The 22358-nt window shown below is 62.7% G+C and overlaps 1 protein-coding gene across 1 annotated transcript in view; it reads left to right on the forward strand.

Annotated features, from left to right (window-relative positions):
* The window catches only part of SCUBE1 (signal peptide, CUB domain and EGF like domain containing 1), a 147258-nt gene that overhangs the window by 97037 nt on the left and 27863 nt on the right, over nucleotides 1-22358 (forward strand). The window contains exons 9-12 of the mRNA XM_040491819.1: nucleotides 9825-9941; nucleotides 16331-16453; nucleotides 18908-19024; nucleotides 20543-20665. Coding sequence (XP_040347753.1) covers nucleotides 9825-9941; nucleotides 16331-16453; nucleotides 18908-19024; nucleotides 20543-20665 — 480 coding nt within the window. The remainder of the gene's footprint in view (nucleotides 1-9824; nucleotides 9942-16330; nucleotides 16454-18907; nucleotides 19025-20542; nucleotides 20666-22358) is intronic.

Genomic DNA, 22358 nt, shown 5'->3' on the forward strand with positions numbered 1-22358 from the left:
ACCTTGCTCCCGTCTCTTTCTCTGACCTCTCTCCTCCACTTTTAAGGAAACTTGTGACCACATCGGGCCCACCCAGATGATCCAGGACAAGCTCCCATCTCAGGGGCCTTAATTTAATCGCATCTGCAGAGTCGCCTCTGCCATGCAGGGTCATGGGGAATTAAGGACGTTTCAGGGAGCTGTTATTATACTGACCGCAGGGGGTTCGCGCTTGGGCTCAGAGGAACCTCCCGGGATGTCTGGCTGCTGTGAGCTCCAGAGGCAGAGCCCACGTCTGCCCTCTTTACTGGTTTATCCCAGGGCCACCGGGGCCACCATTCTCCCGGCACAAGCCCGGGGCTGGCAGCACGAGACGCGTTGGACGGTGCAGGAAGCCCCGCCCCCGCCCCTGCAGGTGGGCTTAGAGCCCCCGCCGCCCGCCCCCCACCACGGTGAGCACCCACCACTCCTTCCGGCAGCCTCAGTGCCCTTCAGCCCACTCCTTCTGCTGACTCGCGCCCCTCGCCAGTGAGTCTTCCCGCAGCCCTGAGGCAGACGTCCCCACTTTGCAGATGGAGGTGAGGCCCCACAAAGGGAATACTCACACTCCTCCTCCCCAGCTCCCGGCCCCTCTGCCCACCCAGGGGCCGCCCGCCTGCCACCTCCTTTGTGCGGCCACCACCTCCCAGGCCTCACCAACCTCCCAGGCCACCTCCCCCCACACCCACCTGGCTGGCATCCGTCACCTCCCGGAAGCCACCCTCCGCCTGTCCCTCAGGCCTGCACCTGCAGCTTCCTGCTCTAGTGGGCCCTGTCACCCACCATTCTTTACCCAGGGGCCATCTTAGAGAGTTCCGCCTGACAGAGGCTCGTCCAGACCTAACTGGTCCTTCCTTGCCACCCCCATCTCCACTCCTTGCCCCTCCTCCACCAGCACCCTATTTTGTCATAAGCCTGGGACTCCCTGACGTGTGGCAGATGCCAAGACTATGCCAGCTCTGATGGCCCCCGGGGGCACAGCGTGGGGCCTTGCCCAGAGCGGGAGCACAGGGTAGGCTGGTTGGCCGAGAGCATGAATGAAGGCTTCCTGGAGGAGGGGACCAGGGTTGAGTGGGGCCTCACTGCTCGCTGTTCACACAGGCAGGTGTCCAGCCGGGAGAGAAAAGGGCAGACCCGGATCCTGAATCCTGGGCAAGGCTGGCAGTGGGGAGGGGCTCAGGCAGATGTGAGGCAAGGGAGGTGATGACACGGGGCAGGTTCCTGACCCAGAGGGGAGACTGAGGCTTAGAGGGGTGTGACTCACCCCCAGCCTCCCGGTAGGTCAGGCAGAACCAGGGTTCCTGGGGCCCGGGCCCTGCATTTGCAAGGACCAAGCCTGGCTGGGGGGAGCGTGCCCGCCCCCACCCTGCAGAGGCCCAGGGCACCCGCCCTCAAGTCCCTGGGCTGCCTTTGGAGCCTGAGGCCTTGCAGCCTTCCCCCTCTCTCCGGGCCCTACGTGAAATCTGAATCTGGTTCTAGCCGGTCTGTAGGCCCGTCTCCTAAAGTATAACAACTGTGAGAGACGGTCCTTCTGGGGGCACAGCTAACACAAGACCTCTCCTGCATGCCCCTGTCTCAGCCCCCAGAATGAGGGTAGGGGCGAAGGCAGGGTACAGGGGAGCTGGGGACATTCTCCCTCCCAACTACAGGTGTGGGTACAGGTCAGTGTGGGCAAGCCGTGGCCCAGGCTCTGGGGGCGGGTTCTGTGAGGGAAGACCACAGATGGGGCGGGGGGCGGAGAGAACCTGGCAGGAAACGTGGGCCGAGGCCCAGTCGTTGGGCTTCAGACCCTGCGGTAGACGGGGGTTTTGCAGACACGGCGTGCGGCAGAGAATCCTAAAGCGTGAAGCCGGCGTGTGGCGGTGTGGACGCGGCACGGGCCAGAGCGTGTTCGTGAAACTGGAGGTCAGAGGGGGGTGGGGTCTAGCGTGTGGGGAGCTCCGAATGGTGTCACCAAGAGAGTGACCTGGTCAGACCGCCGGGTGGGATGACCCCTGAGGACTGAGGGAGACAGTCGTCCTCCGTTGGCAGAGGTGGCCGGGCTCAGGGAGGTGAGGGTTAAGCCAGGGTTCCTTGGCTTTTCAGGGGCAGGTGTTTTGTGGCTTCCCTGGGGGAATCCATGCTTGGACCAGAGGGCTGGGCGTGGGGTGAGGGGCAATGAACTGGGCATTGGAACGCCCGGCCTGCCCCGCTGCTCCTCACTCCGCTCCATCCCACCGGTGGCCGGGCACACTTGACCCCCGCACACTCCTGGGCCTCAACGCTCCCTGCCCGCAGCCCCTCGCTGTCCTGCCTTAACCCTTCCCTAGTTTTCTTGGCCCCTCAGGATTTGGTCCAAGTGGGTCCCAGAGCCCTTTGCGATGTGACCTCAACGCCCCCCCCCCAACACCTAATGGCCCAGTTCCTGAGGTTTTTGCCAGTCGACGTGGCTCCCCTGCCCTGCCACACTCAGGAGGGCCCCGGAGGGGCGATACTGATTGTCCGTGGTGGCCGTAGATGGAAGGCACCCCAAAGAGTGCAGGGCGTCTTTATTTTACCAGTACGATCTTTTGTTCAGCCACGCTCTCCAGAGGAGCCCCAGCGGGGAGAAACAAGTGAAACTACCCCGGGGCCCCAGCCACCCCCCCCCCTCCCCTGCGCCCCTCCTGCCCCAGCCACCTTGCTGCTCCCCCTGGCCTCGCTCGGGGCTTCCCGGGCCGGCACCAACCAGGAGCAGGCCCGGTGGCGGCTGCAGGCCGGCTGACCACCGACCAAGGAACAGCCAGAGCTCAGGGCTTCCTGCATATTTCCAGGTCTGTCCCAAGGAGGGGTGGGGGGGGTCACGCTGCGCAGCCGGGCCGTGTCTCTGTCTTAAGGACCACGCGTTCTTGATTAGGGTTCTGCTAACGGTGACTCTTTCCAGTTTGTCGTCCTGGCCCGGGCTCTGGAGCCAGACCCGGGCTGCATCCTGGCGACCCAGTGACTGGGGTCACCTCACGTCTCTGAGCCTTAGCGTTCTCTTTTGCAAGGAGGGGGTCGTGGTCTCTGCTCTGAAGCGGCTTGGATGGGGTGCTTGATGTGGAACACCTGGCCCACATGGGGCATAGGGCAGCCGCCCGGCTGCATCCGGTCTTTCCACCCTCTCCTCCTCCCCAGGCCCTCGGCACTGTACTAGGGCACCCGGAATGCCGGGCCCAGGCCGTGAGGCGAGAGGCCTCGGGCCTGCCGGACCTCGGTCGGGTCACGGGCGGTGATGCCATATGAAAGGGGGCCGGAAGAGCCAGCGGGGTGAATAGGCGCCTTTCAGAGGCCAGCCAGGCCCCTGCCGTCTAGAGCCCTCCGTGAGGTCCACCCAGCTCACAAGCCAGAGCTCCGGAGCGGGAGGGCGGGCTCCGTGTGCCGGCTGCACCGGCCCCAGGAAGTCCCGGGCTCGGAGGGGGAGCGCCAGACGTTGGTGTGCGGGTGCCAGGCGGCACCTCCCTCAGCCCAGGGCCGTGCTCGGACCGGGCTGTCCCTGAGTCCCGGCAGCCATCAGGAATCTACAACAAGGCTCCCCTCTGCCGGGCAGCCTCTGGGCTGAGACTTTGTGTACCTAGACATGTAGATGTTCCCAGCAATCGCCAGGGCGCCCTTCGTGGTACAGGTGAGACCGAGGCGCGGGGGTGAGGGGCCGAGGAGCCCCCTAACCTCCCACAGCCCCTCCAGGGAAAGGCGGGCAGGTGACACACAGCCAGAGGGCCTTAGCTGCTGGCGGGTGTTCTGGAAGAAGGGTGTGACCCCCAAACCTCCACGGCCACACGTGGTTGGAAGGGTCACCAGCCGGGCCTTCGGGAGCCCTCCGTAGAACCACCCCCTCCCCGGTGAGGACTGCCTCAAACAAGAGGGTGCATGTGAGCCCCCCTTGATCTGCCCTTAGCACCCCTCCCCTTAGGAAGCAGAGTAAAGGCGGGAGTCAGAGGCCAGGGTATAGGCTTGCCGTGGCTCTGCCCCTGCCCCCGGCATTAATATAAAACCTCAGTTGGAGAAACTTCCCCAAGGTCTGCTCATCTCACTCTTGGTCAGCCTCTTCCCTGCCGTCAGCCCCCACCCCCATTGCCACAGACTGCCGGGCGCCGTCCCTCAGGTCCGGAAGGGCTCTGCGCTCCGAGCACCGGAGTGGAAACCCCACCCACCAGGCAGGCCAGTGAGAGGGTGTGGTCCCTGAGATCATGCACCTGCCCAGTGTCTCCAGAGGACAGTGTCACGGACACTTACTCGCAGCAAACTGCCCTGAGCCGGGACGGGGCCCAGGTGGATGGAGCCCGTGGGGTGATGCGGGCCTGAGGGCCTGGTCGTTCCACGCAGCCTGGCCAGAGCCCGCACAGGGCCCGGGGCAGGGAGGGGGGGGGGGGGGCGTCCCACAGTCGCCCGCCTGTGTGCGACAAGGGCAGAGTCCAGAACCCACTCAGGCTGCCTCAGGGCTGGCCGGCTCTTTGAAAATCATGGGCCGAAGGGTCCGCTGGCCTCAGATGTGACAGAGCAGTGCTGGGTGCTAAGCGGGGCTTCCGAGGTTCCCTCCCACCTCCCCTCAAACCCCGGCTTGGGGCCCCTTCCCTGAAGGGCCTGCAGTCCCGGCCTCCACAACTGCCCCGCCCCCGGCTCCACACGCCCCCTTCCCCCACAGCCCCCATATCACATTGCCACCGGCGTGTCCCCCAGGGCCCAGCTCAGAGACCAGGGTGCTCCTGGGGTGGGATCATCCGGCACCCGGCCCTCACGGGGCGGCTCCCCACATGGGTAAGACCACCCTCCGCAAACCGCTCCCGGGAGCTGGCAGAGCGGGGCTTCCGAGCAGAGGTGAGGAGGCAGTGTGGTAAGGAGCAGGGGCGGCAGGCGGCAGACAGGGACGTCCCCTACACCCCCCCCCCCCCGGTCCCTGCCGAGGGGCTGGGGAAGCGGCTTCTGCTGTCGGCCTGAGGCCTGACTCTTCTCACTTGCCCGAGGGACTTCACGAAGGTGACCAACCTCACTGTGCCAGCATAGTGAGGGACATCGGCCTGCTGACGATGCCCACAACGGGCCACGGGCCCGCCTGGAGGTCAGTAGTCTGCTCGAAGACACGGGCAGTGAAGGAGAGCCGGGCCAGTGTTTAAGAGTTCTCTTATCCCAAAGTGACGGGAGCCATGGAAGGCTCAGGAATCAGCTGAGGGAAGAGAGATCAAAGGCCAGACAGTCCACAGCTGGGCTGGGAGAGCCAGTGGCTAGCCCCTCTTCCCAGCTGGCTTCAGTTGACCTTAGTGGCAAACGAGCAGGGGGACCAGCCCTGACTAGACAGGTGCTCCCGCCACCAGGGTAAGGGCCTTAAAGGGACAGACCCTGGGCTGACAGGGTCTCCGTGGGTCACTGGGCCACCAGATCGGAGCCTCCGGGGTGGGGCCTGACACCTGCACTGTAGACGAGCCTGTGATTCCAGGCCCACCACAGGGGAGAAGCCCCGAGACGGGAGCATCCGTGGCCTAACGTCCCACGGTGCATCGGGAACTAAGCGTGGCATTCGGGCCTCTGGACTCACGTCCAGTTCTCATCAGGGCACGCCACCTCGGCCCCACCCTGTGCTACAGTGCCCAGCGCTGTTCGGTGATGCCCCCCTTGGCCTGAGACGCCCCCCTGCCTTCTGAGCCAGGTGAAGCCACTCCCCCTGCAGTCAGCCCACGTGGGCGCCCGCCTCGCCCAGGGCCCATGACGCAGGCTGGTGCCGCTGGACTCGGGTCCTCCCCCGCCGTCAGGCTCATCTCAGGTGCCCTCCCCCTGCCAGGCCCAGCATGGGGCCGGGGCTCGGTCTCTCCGCTTCATCCCATTCCTCCAGAGGCTTGTTCTTTCCTCTGGTCATTCGGCAGAAATCAGTCCCGCACCGGGCTTGGGGTCACCCTGACACAGCCCTGCCTGGGGAGCGAGCGGTCCCTGGGGGAGACCGCCACCCAAACCGAGGCCAGGGCCTGGGAGAGCCAGCAGGGCTCAGGAGAGCTTGGAGGGGCCTCCTGGGTCGTGAGGGGCACGCGAGCCGGGGCCAAGGGCTGAGGCCTGATGGGGTGGGGGGCGGCGGTGGGCCCGGACTCCTGTGAGAAGAGCAGGAGTCTGTCTCCCCCGATAAACCGTTAACCCCTGAGGCCTGGTTGCCGTCAGACTCCTCTCAAGCTCCTCTCCCTCGGTCCTCAGCCACCTCGTGCCAAGGAGCCCTTCCCAAACCGGTGGTCAGAGCAGTGAGCCCATCTGCCGCCCCCCTAGGCTGAGGCCTCCACAAGACCAGGGACTGTCTGAGGCACATGTGCCCCACACAGAGCAGGAGCTCAGGAAATAGTTGTCAGCCGAGTCAGCAACCGACTGGGTGCTAAGACCCCTCACGGGAGGTCGTAAGAGGTGGCGCTGAGAGTGAGCGTGTGGTCGACCCGCTCTGGGCCCCCAAGAAACGCTTTGTGCTCACAAAGCACCATGACATCCACATCTGTCCGGGCCCCGTACGAACTCCATGGTCAACACCATCACCTCCACTTTGCACGTCAGGAAGCCTGAGCTCCAGGAGTGAGGGGGCTTGCCCCAGGCCCTGCCTTCGGAAGGGCCTCCCCCCCATTGGTTGAGTGCTCTGTTGTCTGTCTTGAAATGTTTAATTTTTGAACAAGGGCCCTTCATTTTAATTTTGCCCTGGGTCTCATAATGTGAGGTTCCCTCTGCCTGGACAAGCTATTTAACTTCCTGGAGCCTCAGTTTCTCTTCCTGCAAAAGAGGCCAGCCTCTGGGGCTGCTGTGAGGCCGGCAGATGTTAACGGAGGAGAAGATCCTCCGTTGGCTGTAGAGGGCTGTGCCCCGGGAGGGTCTCTCCTCGTCTCTCCAGGGGGAGAGGAGAGGCCTTGGGAAAGACCCAGTAGCTGTCTTGGAGAGGCGGGTTCCGGGAGAGACTGGAGGGCTCACGGGGTCCTTCCCAGAGTAAGGCAGAGGTCTGGAGGAGAGGGACCCTTGCGAGGCCGTAATTGTCACAAAGGAAGACACTGGTGGCCTGGCCCAGAATGGCAGCAGTCAGGGCAGGGGCTGGAATCAGATGTTAAAGAAGTGGCAAGACCAGGCCTGGGGGCCCCAGGCGAGGGGGCAGATGGGTGGGGGTAGGATGCAGAGAACACTGGAACAGGAGGGATGTGGAAAGTATAGTACCTGCTCGGCTGTGTGGGGTCCTGGGCCAGGGCTGGAGGTTTCAGGCCGTCAGGTGGGTTGGAGTCAGACCCAGCAGGGCCCAGCAGCTGGGCCACTCACCGGCCACACAGCCCCGGGCAGATTCCTCTCCAGGGAGGTGGAGGGGGCAGGAGAGCCTTACCTTGCTGCTAAGAGCCCGGGGCACACGAGGCTTGGAAGGCTGAGTTGGGTCCGGAGCAGGTGACCCGCCATAACCAGGTGCTATGGGATAAGGAGGTCTGGACCCAGGATAGCCCCTGAGGGCCTTTCTTGGGGGCCCAGAGCTCCTTGCTCAGGACCTGAGTCTAGACACCACACCTCATCTAGAGCAACATAAGAGATTAAAAGTGTACCCAGAGCAGGGGAGAGGCCAGAGAGTGGGTGACCCTCCAAGCTGACCCCAGCCTCCTCCCGGCCTCTGCCCGCCCAGTGGGTCCCAAGGCCCCAGCGCTCTGGAAGGCCAAGATTCCGAGCCCCATCGGGGCCTCCGGAGGTGGGGAGGGCCCACGGGAGCCTGCCTGGTCAGGTCCATTTCTCAGGGACACAGCCCCCAGTGCCCCCACCTCACCCCACCTCCACTGCCACAGGGAGCCCCAGGCGCCATCACGGTCACGAGTGAGGTCCCGGCTGTGCCCCACCCCCGCCCCCCACCGGCTCTCCAAGGCCTGGGCCTTAATTACCTGCACCTGGAGAGCAGACAGGTCCTCCAGCCCCGCTCTAGAGAGGGCTGTCCCACATGAAAGGCCGAAAAGGCACCTGAGGGTTGCGCTTTGATTTGGGGCTGGGAGGCCTCTCTGGTTAGAACCCCAGGAGGGGAAACTGACGCTTGTTAAGCAGCTCCCCCCACCGCGGGGACCCAGACCAGTGGCTGTGAAGTGGGGAGTTTGTCTGAACTTCACCACAGCTCTCTCGGGAGGGAAGGCTTGCCGGGCGAGGGTGCCGAGGACCAACCCGAGGGGTAGCCTTCTTCGGTCACTCGGTGAGTGACACCCTGGCCCGCGCACCTCCACTGCCCCAGTTAACAGTCGGGTTAAGAGCAGGCCACGTGCGGGTCAGAGCGTGGCTGGTGCTGACGGAGGCCAGCCTGGTGCAGGGAAGGGTGGGGGGCCTTTCTGTGCCTGAGGCTGGGGAGGCTCTGCGTGGAGGTGGTCTTTGAGCTGGGCCTTGGGACCTGAGCAGGCCGGAGGCCTCTGAGCCCCTGGGCCGGCACACCAAGCTTCGGGGCTGGGGTTTGTGGAGACCCTCGGAAAGACAGACCAGGAGGAGTCGGGGGCCGGGACGCTTGCCTTTCAGTAGTAGTCACAGCTCCTCCCATCACGGGGAAGGCATTAGCCTTGAGAAGAAGGGCCGGTGGTCCCCTGCCACCGGTGGCCCCTGTGTCCGGGACATTCCGGACAAGGCCCGCCACAGCCCCCGCAGAATCTGCACACTCACACGGAAGGGAAAGCCGGATGTCCGCCTCTCACTGCCCTGCCCACCCCCACACACAGAGTTGAAGTTCAAAGGGAAGGCATCAGAGTTTGGTATAATCAGCAGCAGGGACTCCTGGCTGTCGGGGTATGTATTCAGTCATCACTCCCGCAGGAATGCAGACACCACAGAAGGACAGACGGAATAAACCAGTTAGGGGGAGGCTTCAGGGGAAAAAAGCCCCCAGGGCCAGGTGCGCGGAGGAAGCCAAGGTAGACAGGCAGGGGGGGTTCGGGTTATAAAAGATGGGGCCCTCGGCTCCTCAGTTCCCAACGTGGAAGGGAAGAGGGGAAGTCCACTCAGGCACGGTTCCCACAAGATCAAAGCACACAGATGCTCAGAAAGAGCTCAGAGGCCTTAGGAACGGTCCCCTCCGTGTGCGGGCCACCTGCACCCTGGTGACCCAGCTCTGCCAGCCCCTTCTCCGGGCCTGGGGAGGATCACTCTCACCACACAACGGGTTGGATGACCTGGGGCTCTGCCCCAGCCACTCCAGGCCCTTTGAATTTGCAAAGGAAGGAAAAAAAAAAAAAAAAAAAAAAAAAGCACTAGACAAGTTTCAAGTGGACAAAAACCAGATGCCTTTGGCTTATGGCTCAATGAGAACAGATGTTGAGCTGAGTGCCTCATGAAGGTGATGGATGGTGTGCAGGCTCGGGGAACCACCCCCTGGGAACCCCACGGCCAGGGTCACAAGCCAGTCCACGCTGAGACCTGTTCCAGAGCCCCAGGGACTGCCAGTCCCCGGGTTTGGAGTCTGAGTCCAGGCAGGACAAGGGTTTAGGAATCCGGCGCTGGGCAGTTAAGTACCAGCCAAGCTGATCTCAGCAATGGCTCCACGTGGCAGTGTTGATCCTGTTGTGGGGTTGGGGGGAGACCTTTACACAAGCACAGCCCTCTGTCGTGTGTAGACGGTTTCCCATCCATCATCATCGAAGTGGGTCCTCACCAGCAATCCCACGGAAACGGTGTCATTCTCCCATTTTACAGATGGGGAGCCCAAGGCTCAGGGAAGCCCACAGCTAGAGGGCATCAGCCAGAACTCAAATTCAGGTCTCCTCTCTCAGGAGGTTCCCCCCCCCCCATGAATGGAGAAAGGCGATGGTGGCTTCCGTCCCAGGAGACTGAGCACCTCTGTCTCTTTTCCCCTCTCCCAGAGACGTGTGCAGTAAACAACGGAGGCTGTGACCGGACCTGCAGGGACACAGCCACTGGCGTGCGATGCAGCTGCCCGGTGGGATTCACGCTGCAACCGGATGGGAAGACGTGCAAAGGTCAGCACAAAGCCACGGCGGCACGGGTACCCCCCTGCGCTCGCCACTCAGGCAGGGACGGGGCCGCGCGCTCGGGTCCGGTGTGTGGCCACGAGTGACTGCAAGGGCAGGGGTCGGCGGTCCCCGAGGCTTCTGCTGGAGAGGCCGAGAAGGGGGGGGGGTCGGTACCAGTGCCCCCCAGCAGGGTTCAAGAGAACGCTGCATCGGTAGGGTCCTGAGCAAAACAGCGGCGCTCTGCGATCCGAGAGACCGGCTGTGCGCTGTGCTGTGCTGGGCGAGCAGCGTCTTCACTGCGGGGCCTCCTAGGCCCACAGTGATACATCGTGGTCCCCCCAACAGACACACACCCGGGGTGGGAGCTGTGGCCGTCCCTTCCCCTCCCCTTCGCGGGAGCACCTGGCAGAGCTGGGGCATCGGCACGACCCGGGGAGGTTTGGGGAGGACAGGTCTCCTTGTACAGAGACGGGATTGTCTTCTTGTCACCGTTGGAAAAAAGAGAACGCTGCGTGTTCTTGTGGCTGGAGGAGTGAAACTGTGGGGGCTCTCGGGACTAGGGGTGCAGAAGGACCTCCGTTTGCAGTTAGAGATGAGGTTCCGGGAGGATGAGAGTCTTGCGGGAATGGACCGCTCTCCCGGCCGCTGGACATGACAGCAGGTGGAGCTTGCTCGGCTCTTCCCCCTCTCGCTCCCTGATTCAACCCACAGGGTTCTGAGTGCCCCCGGAGGTGCTCGTGGTGTTAGGGGTCCGTCAGGACACAAGAAGCGAGAGCTGGCAGGTCCAGAGACTGAAGGGGCCTCCCTGCAGCTCTCGCAAAGGAGCCCCAGGCACCAGAGCCCCCTGCAGGGGAGGGAGAGCTCCCCTCAGCGCCGCTCACAAGGCCCCAAGCTGACCCTTCGGATCCCTGGGAGCGCTGGCCACCTGCCTCCCCGCCTTGCCAGGAAGCAGGCCTGGCTGGAAGGCAGCGGAAGGGCAGAGGAGTGTGAACTTCCAAAGCCCAGTGGGTGACAACACGGACAGCAGAGGTCTCTGGCGATTTTGAATAGTCCGAGCTGGGCTTTTCTCTTAAGCCTGTAAAACTAGACAGCATCTGACTCCTTCTGAGCTGCCTTGCAGGGAAGAACCGAGGGGTTATTGACAGAAGCAGAGGTCCTTCCACCTGTTTGTTTGAAAAGAAAGCCCTTCCGCAGCCCCCGCTCTGCCCGCTCGGTGCCCGCTTGTGACATGTGGACTCGAGGTAGGGGGGACCGGCCAGGGCTCCCCGCAGTCCCGGCCGTCCTCACAGCCAGCGGCGCCACGGCAGGCCTGGCCCGGTGCCCTTTGAGCTGGGGCCGAAGAGGGTAAAGTCAGGCCGCTCCGCCTCCCGTTCTATCGAATGCAAAAGACAGCTTTTCAGCTTTTAAAATCACCGAGATGAACGTGTATTACAGACCGCTGGGTGCTGGATGGCGTACCGCCCGGCAGAAGACTGAGGACCGGAGCCTGCCCCGCACCCGGGCGGGGAGGGCGCAGGGAGAGGCGCTACCAGGCCGCGTTTCCAGCAGCACAGGGGCGGCCGTGCAGAGGCCAAGGGCTTTAAGGCCCCAAAGACATCTTGTGCGCCCCGGTCTGTGAGATGCGGGGGAGGCCAGGCCAGATGCCGCGGGGCCTGTGTGCCGGGGAGGGCTCCGCCCTGTATCCCTTGAGCCTCGGCGACCCCCCAGACGCCACCGAACAGGGCAGCACGGGCCCGGGGTTGCGTTTTGAGCCGGTCCCTGACCACCGCTTGGATGGGGCTCTGAGCGGGGTCTGGAGGACCAGTGAGGCAGCCGCTGTCGTCACCCAGGCTGGAGACGACCCGGCTTGGACCAGGCGGAGGCAGAGCAGTCCGGATGTTGTCGTACAAGTTGGCATTTCGGGACTGGCATGGGTCTAGAACTGCCCGATGTGATGAGCATCATGACGTCTTCAACTCAGGGAACACTGGGGAACAAACGCTGACCTCCAGACCCCAGGATTTGGGGTCCCAGAGCCTCGTGCTCACGGCCCGAGTTCTCCGGGGCCGCCGGCGAGGTGCAGGTCAGGGCGCGGGCACCTGGCAGGACCGGCCGGCTGGGAATCCCCGGCCCCGGGGCTTTGGCTCCTCGGTGGGCGTGCACGCCCTGACGTTGGCCCGGGCCCAGAAGGGGATATCAAAGGAGTGATTTCAAAGGTTTAGTATGTTCTGGAAGCCAAAAGCCATGGTGAAGCAAGACCTGTGACTAGAGGGTAAAGGTAACAGAGGTCTTGGAAAATCCAGAGCCGAAAGCCCTGAGCACACAGGGGTCACACGGGCATGTGGAGACCGGCATAGAAGAGGAGAGGGGAGGGGGTCCTGCCTGAAACGTGAGAGCTGTGGAGTTCTCTGAAGGATTTGCCCCCAGCTTTGTTTTCAACAGTGTGGGCACGGCAGGGGTCCAATCTCAAGGCCCCCTGTTTGGTGCTGCACCTGTTTGATATTGGGAAGGGGGGCACCTTGCTAATGGGCTCTTCTGAGAGGAGGGAGGTCTGGAGCCTCAACTCCCTGTGCTGGAGCCCGGATTTCCTCAGAGACACCAGGCCCTCCTCCCAACACCTTCCAGAACAGCCCGAAGAATGCCCACCCACCACCCGTTTCCTCTTCTCCCTCACTCTGCCCAGCGAGCCCAGCCCAGCGGCTTGCCCTCCCCACGAGGCTGCTCTAGGGTGACACCAGCCCACTCCCACCCAAAAGCCCCCCACATGGCCCCTGGGTTTCCAGGCTGTGCCCCCTCCCACTGATGCTTGAACATTGCTGATACGGCTGAAAGTTATACTTGATGGCCCAAGGCCCTCAAGAGCCCTGTTCTTAGCCACCGTAACTCATTCATTCGTCATTCATCAGCGAATACACTCTGTGCAGCCTCTTGCTGGGCCCTGGGGCTCCAGACGGGAGCCAGATTCCCCATCTGTGTCCTCAGGGCCCTCTCGCCGCCCCCCGCCGAGGCCAGGTCCCATGACAAGGGGACAGCCCACACTGATGAAGGGAACGTCAGCGAAGTCTTCCTAGAGAGGTGGTGGTTCCCAAGCTGCGGTGGGGGCTGCCCCGAGTGAGGCAGCCGGAGTCTGGGCCACCAAGGCAGAAGTCAAGTACACAGAAAGAGGAAGGCAGAGCATCCGGGCCGAGGAGGCCAGGGGGAGGGCCTGCAAACAGGGCTGGGCCTTCGTCCTGGGATGACCCGGGGCCACAGAAGACTTGTAAACAGGTACAGACTGCTGGCTGCCTGGTGGAGGTGGGGGCAGGGTGAAGAGGCAGAGGAGCCTTAGAGGGGCGGAGGCCCGTCAGAATGAAGGTCCAGGGCCTCTGCGTGACTGCATCTCGGGCTAGAGCCGGAGGCACTTCTCCCACTCGGACCCCCAGGCAGCCTCTCCACCAGCCTGGCCTCAAGCAAGCATGCCTCCCACGGCCTGTCTGGTTGCTGTGACAGCCCCTCAGCCGACAGGCCCAGATGGGGATAGGGATGGGGCTGGGGATTCCAGAAGCCCCGAGGCATTCCTGAAGAGGCAGACCCCGTCTGCGGATTCAGTCTGTGAGAGGCGCCTGTTGGCAGCCCAGTTCACAGATGGGGGACCTGAGGCTCAGAGAAGTGTCTTTCCCTGCCCAGGATCACACAGCTCCCTGGGTCAGAGCCGAGACGGGCCTCCACTCTCCCGCCATCTTCCTGGGTGCCTGGGTGGCTCAGTCGGTTAAGCATCGACTTCGGCTCAGGTCACGATCTCACAGTCTGTGGGTTCGAGCCCCGCATCGGGCTCTGTGCTGACGGCTTGCTCAGAGCCTGCAGCCTGCTTCGGATTCTGTCTCCCTCTCCCTCTGCCCCTCCCCTGCTCACAGTCTGACTCTCTCTCGAAAATAAATAAACATTAAAAAAATGTTTTGAAGAAATTTCCCCATCTTCCTATAATCCCCAGGGGTAGAGGACAAGAGGGATGTCCAAGCCTCTGCCCTGGACAGGCCCTCAACTGGGCTTGATGTCTGCTTTCTCTGGAGGCCGCAGGGCCAGCAGGGTACGCTGGAGAAGGCTCATCTTTGGAGACAGCTGGAGCTGGGCTCCAAGCTGGCTCTTGCGTGTAGCTGTGACCCACCCCACCCCCCCGTAAAACAGGGGATCTGGTCCCCCGGTCGTTTTGACGATCACACAAGGCCTTGCCACAAAGCGCTTGGCCCGGTCACCAGCATGAGGTTGTACCCAGTAGGTGCAGGGACCCCCCCAGAGGGTCCGACTACCTACCGTGGCATCTGGGCAGCCTTACCCTTGGGCATTTTTGTTCCTGGAACATGGGCGTGTACAGAGCTGTCCGGAGCTGAGATTGTTGTGAGCGATCATCTCGCTGCGCACATATACAGCACCTACTGTATTTAGAGGGGTGAAGTCACCCAGGAGGTGGCACAGCAGGAGCCAGGGCCAGGCAGGCCGAACCGCAGGCCTCACTTAGTGGGGACCACCTCTGGTTCCCCTGCTCTGCCTCCTCCCTATGCCAGAGTCACCAGATTTTGCAAACAGAATGGGTCTTTGGGGTGGGGGTGCATGGGGAGGGGGGCAACCAAGGGCAAGGAGATGCAGGGCCACGCCCACTGGGTGTCCTGCGCTCCTCAGAGGCGGTTCCCACGGGGGCTCCCCAGAAAAGCAGCTCTGGGGTCCGCCCCTGCCAGGCTCGCCGGGCCCCCGTGTTGTGCCAGTCTCCTCCCAGAAGCTCTGAGAACTGCCTGCCGGGGGTGGGAGGGTTGCAGCCTTGCCGTCTTTTTTTTTTTTTTTTTAAGGTTATTTATTTTGAGAGAGAGAGTATGTGTGTGAGCACATGAGAGCAGGGGAGGGGCAGAGAGAGAGGGAGAGAGAATCTCAAGCGGGTGCTGTGCTATCAGCTCGGAGCCCCATCGTGGGGCTCCATCCCACAAATCGTGCCATCGTGACCTGAGCCGAAATCAAGAGTCAGACGCCTAACCGACTGAGCACCCCCCCCCCCGCGCCCCGCCCCGCCCCAGGCCTGGCCCCTCAGCCTTGCTGTCTATAAAAGCCCCCTTCTCCTAGTGTCCTGGGCCACACTTGGGTTTTATCTTGTTGGAGAGCACTCTGCGGGAGCACTGCTGTAGGACTTTCTGCACGTGTCAGGTCCAGCTTGTTTGGTTTGAGGAAGAAGAAGTGAGGCTCCATCTGAGATTTGGAGCCGCTGAGATGGGACGGAGTCTCCTCCATGGAGCTCGGCACAAAGGGGCCAGATGGACCTTGCTCATGGGACAGGGGCACCTGGGCCCTCACGTTCAGGACAGGCTCAGCGATAGCCGGAGTCTGAGTCAGCCACTCTGCAGAGATGTGGCCTTTGGCCAACACAGAGAAGTCCTTTCTGTTTTCCATCACTTCCTTTCACCCCTGCAATCCAGGGTGAAAACACCATTCTGAAAATCATCTGTTACTGCTTGCTGGGTCATGTCAGCATGGGGAGCCTTGGGGTCAGGGCCCAAGAGGAACTTTGGACCAAGAAGAGACCTCAGGGACGAGGTCTCTGATGACACAGTCTGCCGGGCTGGCCTGGAGTCCAGAGAGCAAAACCCAGAGAAGCAGGGCAGGGGAGGCAGGAGGGAACTCACAGGAGTCAGGGAGACGCTGGTGATGCATCAGCCAACAGGCATGCTGTGAAGGAGAAAGCCCTCCATCACCAGAGGTATGCAAGCAGAGGCCAACTGGCAGGGATGTTTGGGAAGGGCCCTTTATTGCACGGGGTTGGGCCCGGTGACCTTTAGGGTACAGCCACAGCTGGTTAAATGATGAGTGAAGAATCCACTTAGACCAACAGGCAAGAACCGGGGACGTTAGCACCCCCCCCCCCCCGTTGAACACAGTTACCTTTCTAACCCTCCGTTTCCCATCAGTAAAGCAGGGGCGTTAAAGCTACAAATTGTTGACTGAGCCCTCCCTAAGCACCAGCCCCCAGCCCCCAGGACTGTCATTTAATCCTCATGGTGTCCTTCCAAGGTGTGCTTCTGACCCTTGTCTTACAGCCGGGGAGCCAAGGCTCCAGGGGCAGTAGCTCGCCCAAGGTCACGGCCATCGGGAAGCAGCCAGCCTGCTCCAGGCCGCACTGACGCCCCAAATGTGCACGTGGAAGGACGCGGTGGATGTCATTGTCCCTGTCATCTTGCCGGGCACAGCACACGTCACTCCTCTCCCTTCTATGCCACGAATGCCCAGTCTGGGGGAGGTGGGATGACTCATCCTCCTGACCCCCACTGCTGTGAGCCAGGCCCCTCGCTCGCCGTGCTCAGATGGGGGGGCCATCGGCAGTCAGGAGCGGAGACGAACCGTCCCCCCACCTGGTGGCCAAGCCCACTTGCCTTGCCCCGCCTGCTTGGTCCCCGCAGACATCAACGAGTGCCTGGCCAACAACGGAGGCTGTGACCACTTCTGCCGCAACACCGTGGGCAGCTTCGAGTGTGGCTGCCGGAAGGGCTACAAGCTGCTGACCGATGAGCGGACGTGCCAAGGTGAGCCTCCCGTGCGCCCCGGGACACCCCGTCCTTGTCCCGCCCACCTCGGGCTTATGTAGGCTCCTAGGAGCAGAGGCCCAGGGCCAGGTTCATCAGCCCTGCTGTTGTGAGAGAGCAGCTGTGGATTTCCCATTCCCAGCATGTGCACCTGCCCCCCCGCCCCCGCCTTCTCTGTCCTTCAGGACTCTGGGGACCCTCAGAAGCCACCCAGGCCAACCTGTCCCTTTATGGATGGGAAACTGAGGCCCGGAGAGGCATCTGCACATGCCCCCGGGGATGGGGGGGGCGGGCAGGGGGGTCACAGTGAGTCCAGGCAGAGCTCAGAAGCTCCACCCTCCATCCCTGTGGTCCCAGGCCTCCTTCGGAGGCTTCGGAGGTGAGATGCTACCACCTGCTGGAAGGCAGGGCACATTACACTTTCCTGCAGTCCTTTCTTAGGGTTCCCGGGTGCCTGCAAGGAGCCAGTGGGGTGATGACAGGCCTGGGCAGAAGCCAAGCATCACAGCCCAGCACAAGTCCAGGAGACTTCCGGGCTGCAGGGAGAGCCCAGAGGATGGGCAGTGGAGAGAGCAGTCGGGGAAGACTTCCTGGTGGAGGGGACAGTGGTGAATAGGCATTTTCCTGCAGAAGCCAGGGAGGTAAACCCACCCAAGGAGAGTTTGGGGGGCCGTAAGGAGCCCCATGGAACCGTATGAGGTCATTGGGAAGACAGGGGTGTCCCGGGGGCCTGCTTTGGGAGAAAGTACAGGGGGAGTAGCCAGGGTGTCCTGTGTGGCAGGAACGTGGCTCAGTTTCATCATCAGTGACTCTTGCAGACGAGTCCTTTCCTCTGTGGCAGGCTGCACACCGCTGAGTCGGGCCGTAGGGCTTGTATCTCCTGCCTGTTGGTGGGGCTCAAGGCTGGCCCTGGGGCAGCGCGCTGCCGTGAGGGGCGAGGGCTGTGCTCTCCCAAGGGCACCGACGAAGGCTGGTGAGGGAGGGGCCGGGGCTGGCTTGTCGCCAGCCTATCATGTGACCTGAGCCTGGCAAGTCCCCTCCCAGGCTCCGCCTCCTCATCCTTCGGTGGATCTCGGGGTTCTATCTTCCTGTCAGGGCGTGAGGCCTGTTGGGAGCACGGCACCTGTCCAGGCTCCTCTATGCTCGGACTTAGTTTCTCCATCTGCCTTGTCGAGGTCTGTGGAGGGCTCAGGGGGAGCCCTTGACTTTGTACCCCCAGCCGTCCCACGAGAGAGGTGGGCAGCTGCCGAGAGGAGGCGATGAGGCGTCTGCCTCTGGGTTCCAGCCAGTCCCCTCCACCCTCTACCAGGCCCCCCTCTCTGAGGCCCTGGGGCTCCGGCCACTTCCCAGCCCTGCTCCAGCACCAGCCTGGGCTCCCCAGCTCCAGCAGGGAGGAGTCTGCCTTCCTTTGCCTGGCACTCCGGCCCTTGGGATGGGGACCTCAGACACCCCTCCCCACCCCGCTGAGTTCCACATAGTCCCCTGGTGCCTCGTTCCCCCCTCCCAGCCGCTGCTTGGAGTGCCCTTCCCCCACTTCCATTCCTAATTTCTGAGTTAGTCCCATCCTTCAAAGCCTAGCCCAAATGCCACAAGTACCAGGAGATCTTCCCAGATTCTGCTGCAGGGAGGGATCATATCCTCCTTGGAGCACCCACAGTGCGATTCCTCACTTGTGCTGGAATTATTACAAACACATGTATATCGTCAATATGTGTGGTCACATTCAGTGTACTCCAAGAGTGAACGGTGCCCATGGAGAGGTGGGTCAGTGTCTGTTTGGCCCTCAGGAGCCCCGTCAGCTATCCCACGAGGGCCATTTTCCTCAGAATTTTTGGCCAGGACAGGCTTGTCTCCTATGAGCATGTGGTTCATTTCTTCCTTTCTGTCCGATGATAAGCACTCTGTGACCCTTTTTCCTTTTTTACTCTGGCCACCAGGAAGCTCAGGATCAAATTTCACATAGTGTCAAGGCTACCTTGTTATCCCTCATGAGTGGCATACCCCCTTCTGTTCGGGCTCTTTTCTTACTGTCTCAAGAGACATCTTGAAGTGAATAGGAAAACACACTTTGGTCGGCATCCAAGAGGTCCGGGCTTCATGTCCCAGCTCATGTGTATCCTCAGGCAAGCCTCTGTCACTTCCCTGCAGATGCGGATTAAATACCAACCACAACTGAACGTGAGATGTTAAAATAGCAGACATTCGTAATAATACCTTGTGGTCAAAGTATTTCTACCCTGCCCACCTCCAGAAAAGATGGCAGATGGAAGCGTGAGGTTGGCGGAGATAAAGTAGAAAATGGGGCCTTGACGAGAAGGCTGACGCCGCGGATCGGCTGTGCACGGAGCCTCAGGGACTCTGTGTACAGACATACACTGGGTGACCGTCGAGTGACAGGCTGTGCCCATCCCCCTGAAACTCCTCCCTGGACTTTGTCTCCCTGTGGCCACACAGACATCGACGAGTGCTCCTTCGAGAGGACCTGCGACCACATCTGTATCAACTCCCCGGGCAGCTTCCAGTGCCTGTGTCACCGCGGCTACATACTCTACGGGACAACCCACTGCGGAGGTCTGCAGCCCGCCCGCCAGGGCCACCTCCCCCCCGAGGCACGCGCCTGGCCACACGGCCACCCACGCTGCGCCCCACACCCTAACCCTGACCTTGACTCCGGAGGGCCGGGAGGGGACCGAAGCAAGGCTGGGGGCTGGTGGGCAGAGGGGCTCAGCCAGGAGCAGAGTGGAGGATGGGGGAGGGAGCGGCAAGCGTCCACTAAGGGGGCCTGCCTCTGCCAGGCTGTGGCCTCAGGCCTGCGGATGGCAACTCCAGGGGACCTCGGTCCGGATCGGGGATGACTGCCACACAGAGAATCCCACGGATGGCTCATTCCAGCGGGAGAGGGTGACGACAGAGAAGGGAGGCGTGTGGAGACAGTGGGGGGACCCTAAAGGAGAGGTGTCTGGCACAAGGTGAAGGAAGCAGGCCAGAAGGATCAGCACGTGCAAAGTCACCGAGGCAGCATCGAGGGGCCAAGAAGCAGCCGGTAGAGCCCCGTGAGGGAAGGAGAACGTGGTGGGAGATGCAGGCAGGGAGGAGGCAAGGCTTGGTGAGCCCTGGAGGTGACTTGGGTTTTACCCCCAGGGCGATGAGAGACCGTTGGCGGGTTTGAGTAGGGGTGTGACATGGCCATGTCCATGCAACGAGGTCACTAGCTGCCACGTGTTTGGGAGAGAGGAATCCAGGGCACCAATAGGGAGGCAACTCCAGGCATGGGAACCAGAGCTCCAGAGCTCGGGCGAAGTCGGGGGGGTGGGGGGGCATCCAGAGAAGGGGAAGGTTCTAGATGTGCTTAGCTATAGACGATGGGACTTGGAGAGGCACAGGGCGGCAGGTGAAGGTGGGAAGAGATCAGAATGGCCCCGAGGTCCTAGGGGCCTCACTTCCTGTGACCACACTCCCTCTGCTGGGCGGCTCTGCGGGTGGGATGGGGTCAGACAGCGACATGATCGGGCACAGGGGTGACTCCTGGGGTGGGCTGCAGATTCTTGGAGGGACACCCCCAAAACCTGGGCACTAGCTCCCCTGGGCCTGCCGCTGCCCAAATCCCGGCCACCCAGATGCTTAGAGCCAGGCACCCCAGTGTGAGTGTGGCCCAGCCCGTCCCCATCTCCGGGGGGGGGGGGGGGGTCTTGGTTCCTTGGTGGTCAGCGAAGGAAGGGCCTCGGAGGCGGCTTCCCTGACACTGGGGCCCGGGGCCCAGGAGGGAGCGACCCTGGTAAGAGAAGCTTCACGACCCGGCCCCACGAGACCTGCTTGGCACTTTAATTTTGTGCCGCCTCTGCCCTCCCCCCTAGTCTGGGCACAGCCGCTCAAGTTCAGCAAATCGCTACGGTCCCCGGGGGGAGGGGCGGGTGGGGGACGTGGGCCGGCGTCCGCGTGTGTGCGCGCTCCCGCCTGTGACGCGTGCGGCCGCACGTCCGCATCCGAGGACAGTGTCGGGCTGTCGTCGGGGCCGGGATCCTCGGCCCTCTCGTCCTGGGCGGCCCTGCCCTGCCGGCCTCCCGCCCTCACCCCCACCTGCGCTTGCAGACGTGGACGAGTGCAGCGTGGACCACGGGAGCTGCGACCAGGGCTGCGTCAACACCAAGGGCGGCTACGAGTGCGTCTGTCCCCCGGGGAGGCGGCTCCACTGGAACCGGAAGGACTGTGTGGGTGAGTGGGGACCCACGAGGAGGGCCTGGGCGCTGGCTTCCCCCCTTCCACCCGGGGCCTGGGCGGGAGGGGCAGGGTCCTGTCAGGGCGGGGCGAGCGGCACGGGGCGACCTCGCCTGGGATGCGGCTGACGGGAAGCGGGGCTTGCGGAAGAGGGCACACTTGGGGTGCGTCAAAGGCACCGAAGCGGACCTGCGGGGGGGGTGGGGGGGGAAGGGGTCACCGGGGTGAAGGCCCGGGGCTCAGGGCGTGCAGCTTGAGGCCCCCCCTTGTCCTGCCCAGGAAGCTGGGAGAGGGGAGGGGCTGGTTACTCGGGCTGCAGCGGCACCAGGGCCCGGAGGGGAGCACCTGGGCCTTGGCATCCCCGCCACCTGCCCAGGCCCCCAGCCCCACAGCGTCCGGCACGGGAAGGGAGGTGGGCTCCCAGAGAGCGTGGGGTTCCCGTGTCCTCCGCTGACTTGCGCCGGAGACGGGGCAGCTCTGGGCTGAACTCTGGACAACCCCCCACATTCTCTGGTTTTACGAGCACATGATTGCCCACTAGGCACCAGGCCTGTTCTGGGTGCTGGGGCCACCGCCCCGAAACGGCTCTCGGATCCCTGCCCCGCGGTGCTCTAACATGCCCGGGGTAGTCAGAGCGAGCCTTTTAAACCTGACTCGGGGTGTGTCCCTCCCTGCTCAGAGCCCTCCAGGACCCCTCTCCAAGCGGAAGCAAAACCAGAGTTCTTAGGGTGGCCCAGAGGCTTCTACACCCTGGCCTGGTGGCCTTCGGCCCTCACCCTCATTCGCCCCATGCCAGCCTCAGTGACCTCGACCCCCGCCCCCGACTGACGTGACTGTGCCCGTGCTCCCCTCTTGGCCTGGAGGCTCCTCGCCCCTGTAGCTGTCTGCTCTGGGCGGCCTTCCCTGAGCACCTCCGCCCCCCTCCCGCCCCCCTGCCTCCCCACTTTGCTTTTTCTGTCATTGGGCTTCCCACCGCCAGACGTATGCACACTTTATGCGGCTGAGCACATATTCCTGTCTCGTTCGCCGCTGAATCCCCAGCGCCTAGAACAGAGCCTGGCAGTTGTAAGCGCTCGGTCAATACTTGCTGAACGAATGAGTGAACGTATTAAAGAGTGGATACCGTCACTCGGCATCTGATACCAAAAGGCTGAATGTATTGCTCGCTTAAGTAAGGAATGCTGTGCTGTTCAGGCAGTCTTGGTGAGCAAAGCGGACCGCTGGTCTCGTCCTGAGTTGCAGGGGGGAGCCCGTTAGGGGCTGTGCTGGAGACAAAGGATTGGGTGGTATGTGACCCGGGACATGGCTTGTGCTGCGTACTGAGGAAGAATGGGTTGACTCCAGCCTTGGTAGACTGATCGCTGAGTGAATCTGCCACCCGATGGCTGAATCTCCAAGCCTGGGGCTGTCGTGGATGGACTGGCTTTCAGAGACGTGTCTACTGACTGGTTAGGGTCCTGCCAGGCCTGGCATTTACTTGTCGCCAAAGCTGCGGGCCAGCAGGCTTTCCCTAGGGAAGGGGGAAGGGGCACTTTTATTCTCAGCACCCTTCCGGCCGCCCCGCCCTCCGTCAGCGCTGCACGAGAGGCCGCGGGGGCTTGTCTAGGTCCTCACGCTGCCGCCGACCCCCCACAAAGGGTCATCGGGGGTCTGATTGTCTGTCACTGTCAGTCCGTGGGATCTTATCCCG

This window comes from Herpailurus yagouaroundi, unplaced genomic scaffold (genome assembly GCF_014898765.1).
Source record: "Herpailurus yagouaroundi ecotype Mexico unplaced genomic scaffold, PumYag 182, whole genome shotgun sequence".
Lineage (NCBI taxonomy): Eukaryota > Metazoa > Chordata > Mammalia > Carnivora > Felidae > Herpailurus > Herpailurus yagouaroundi.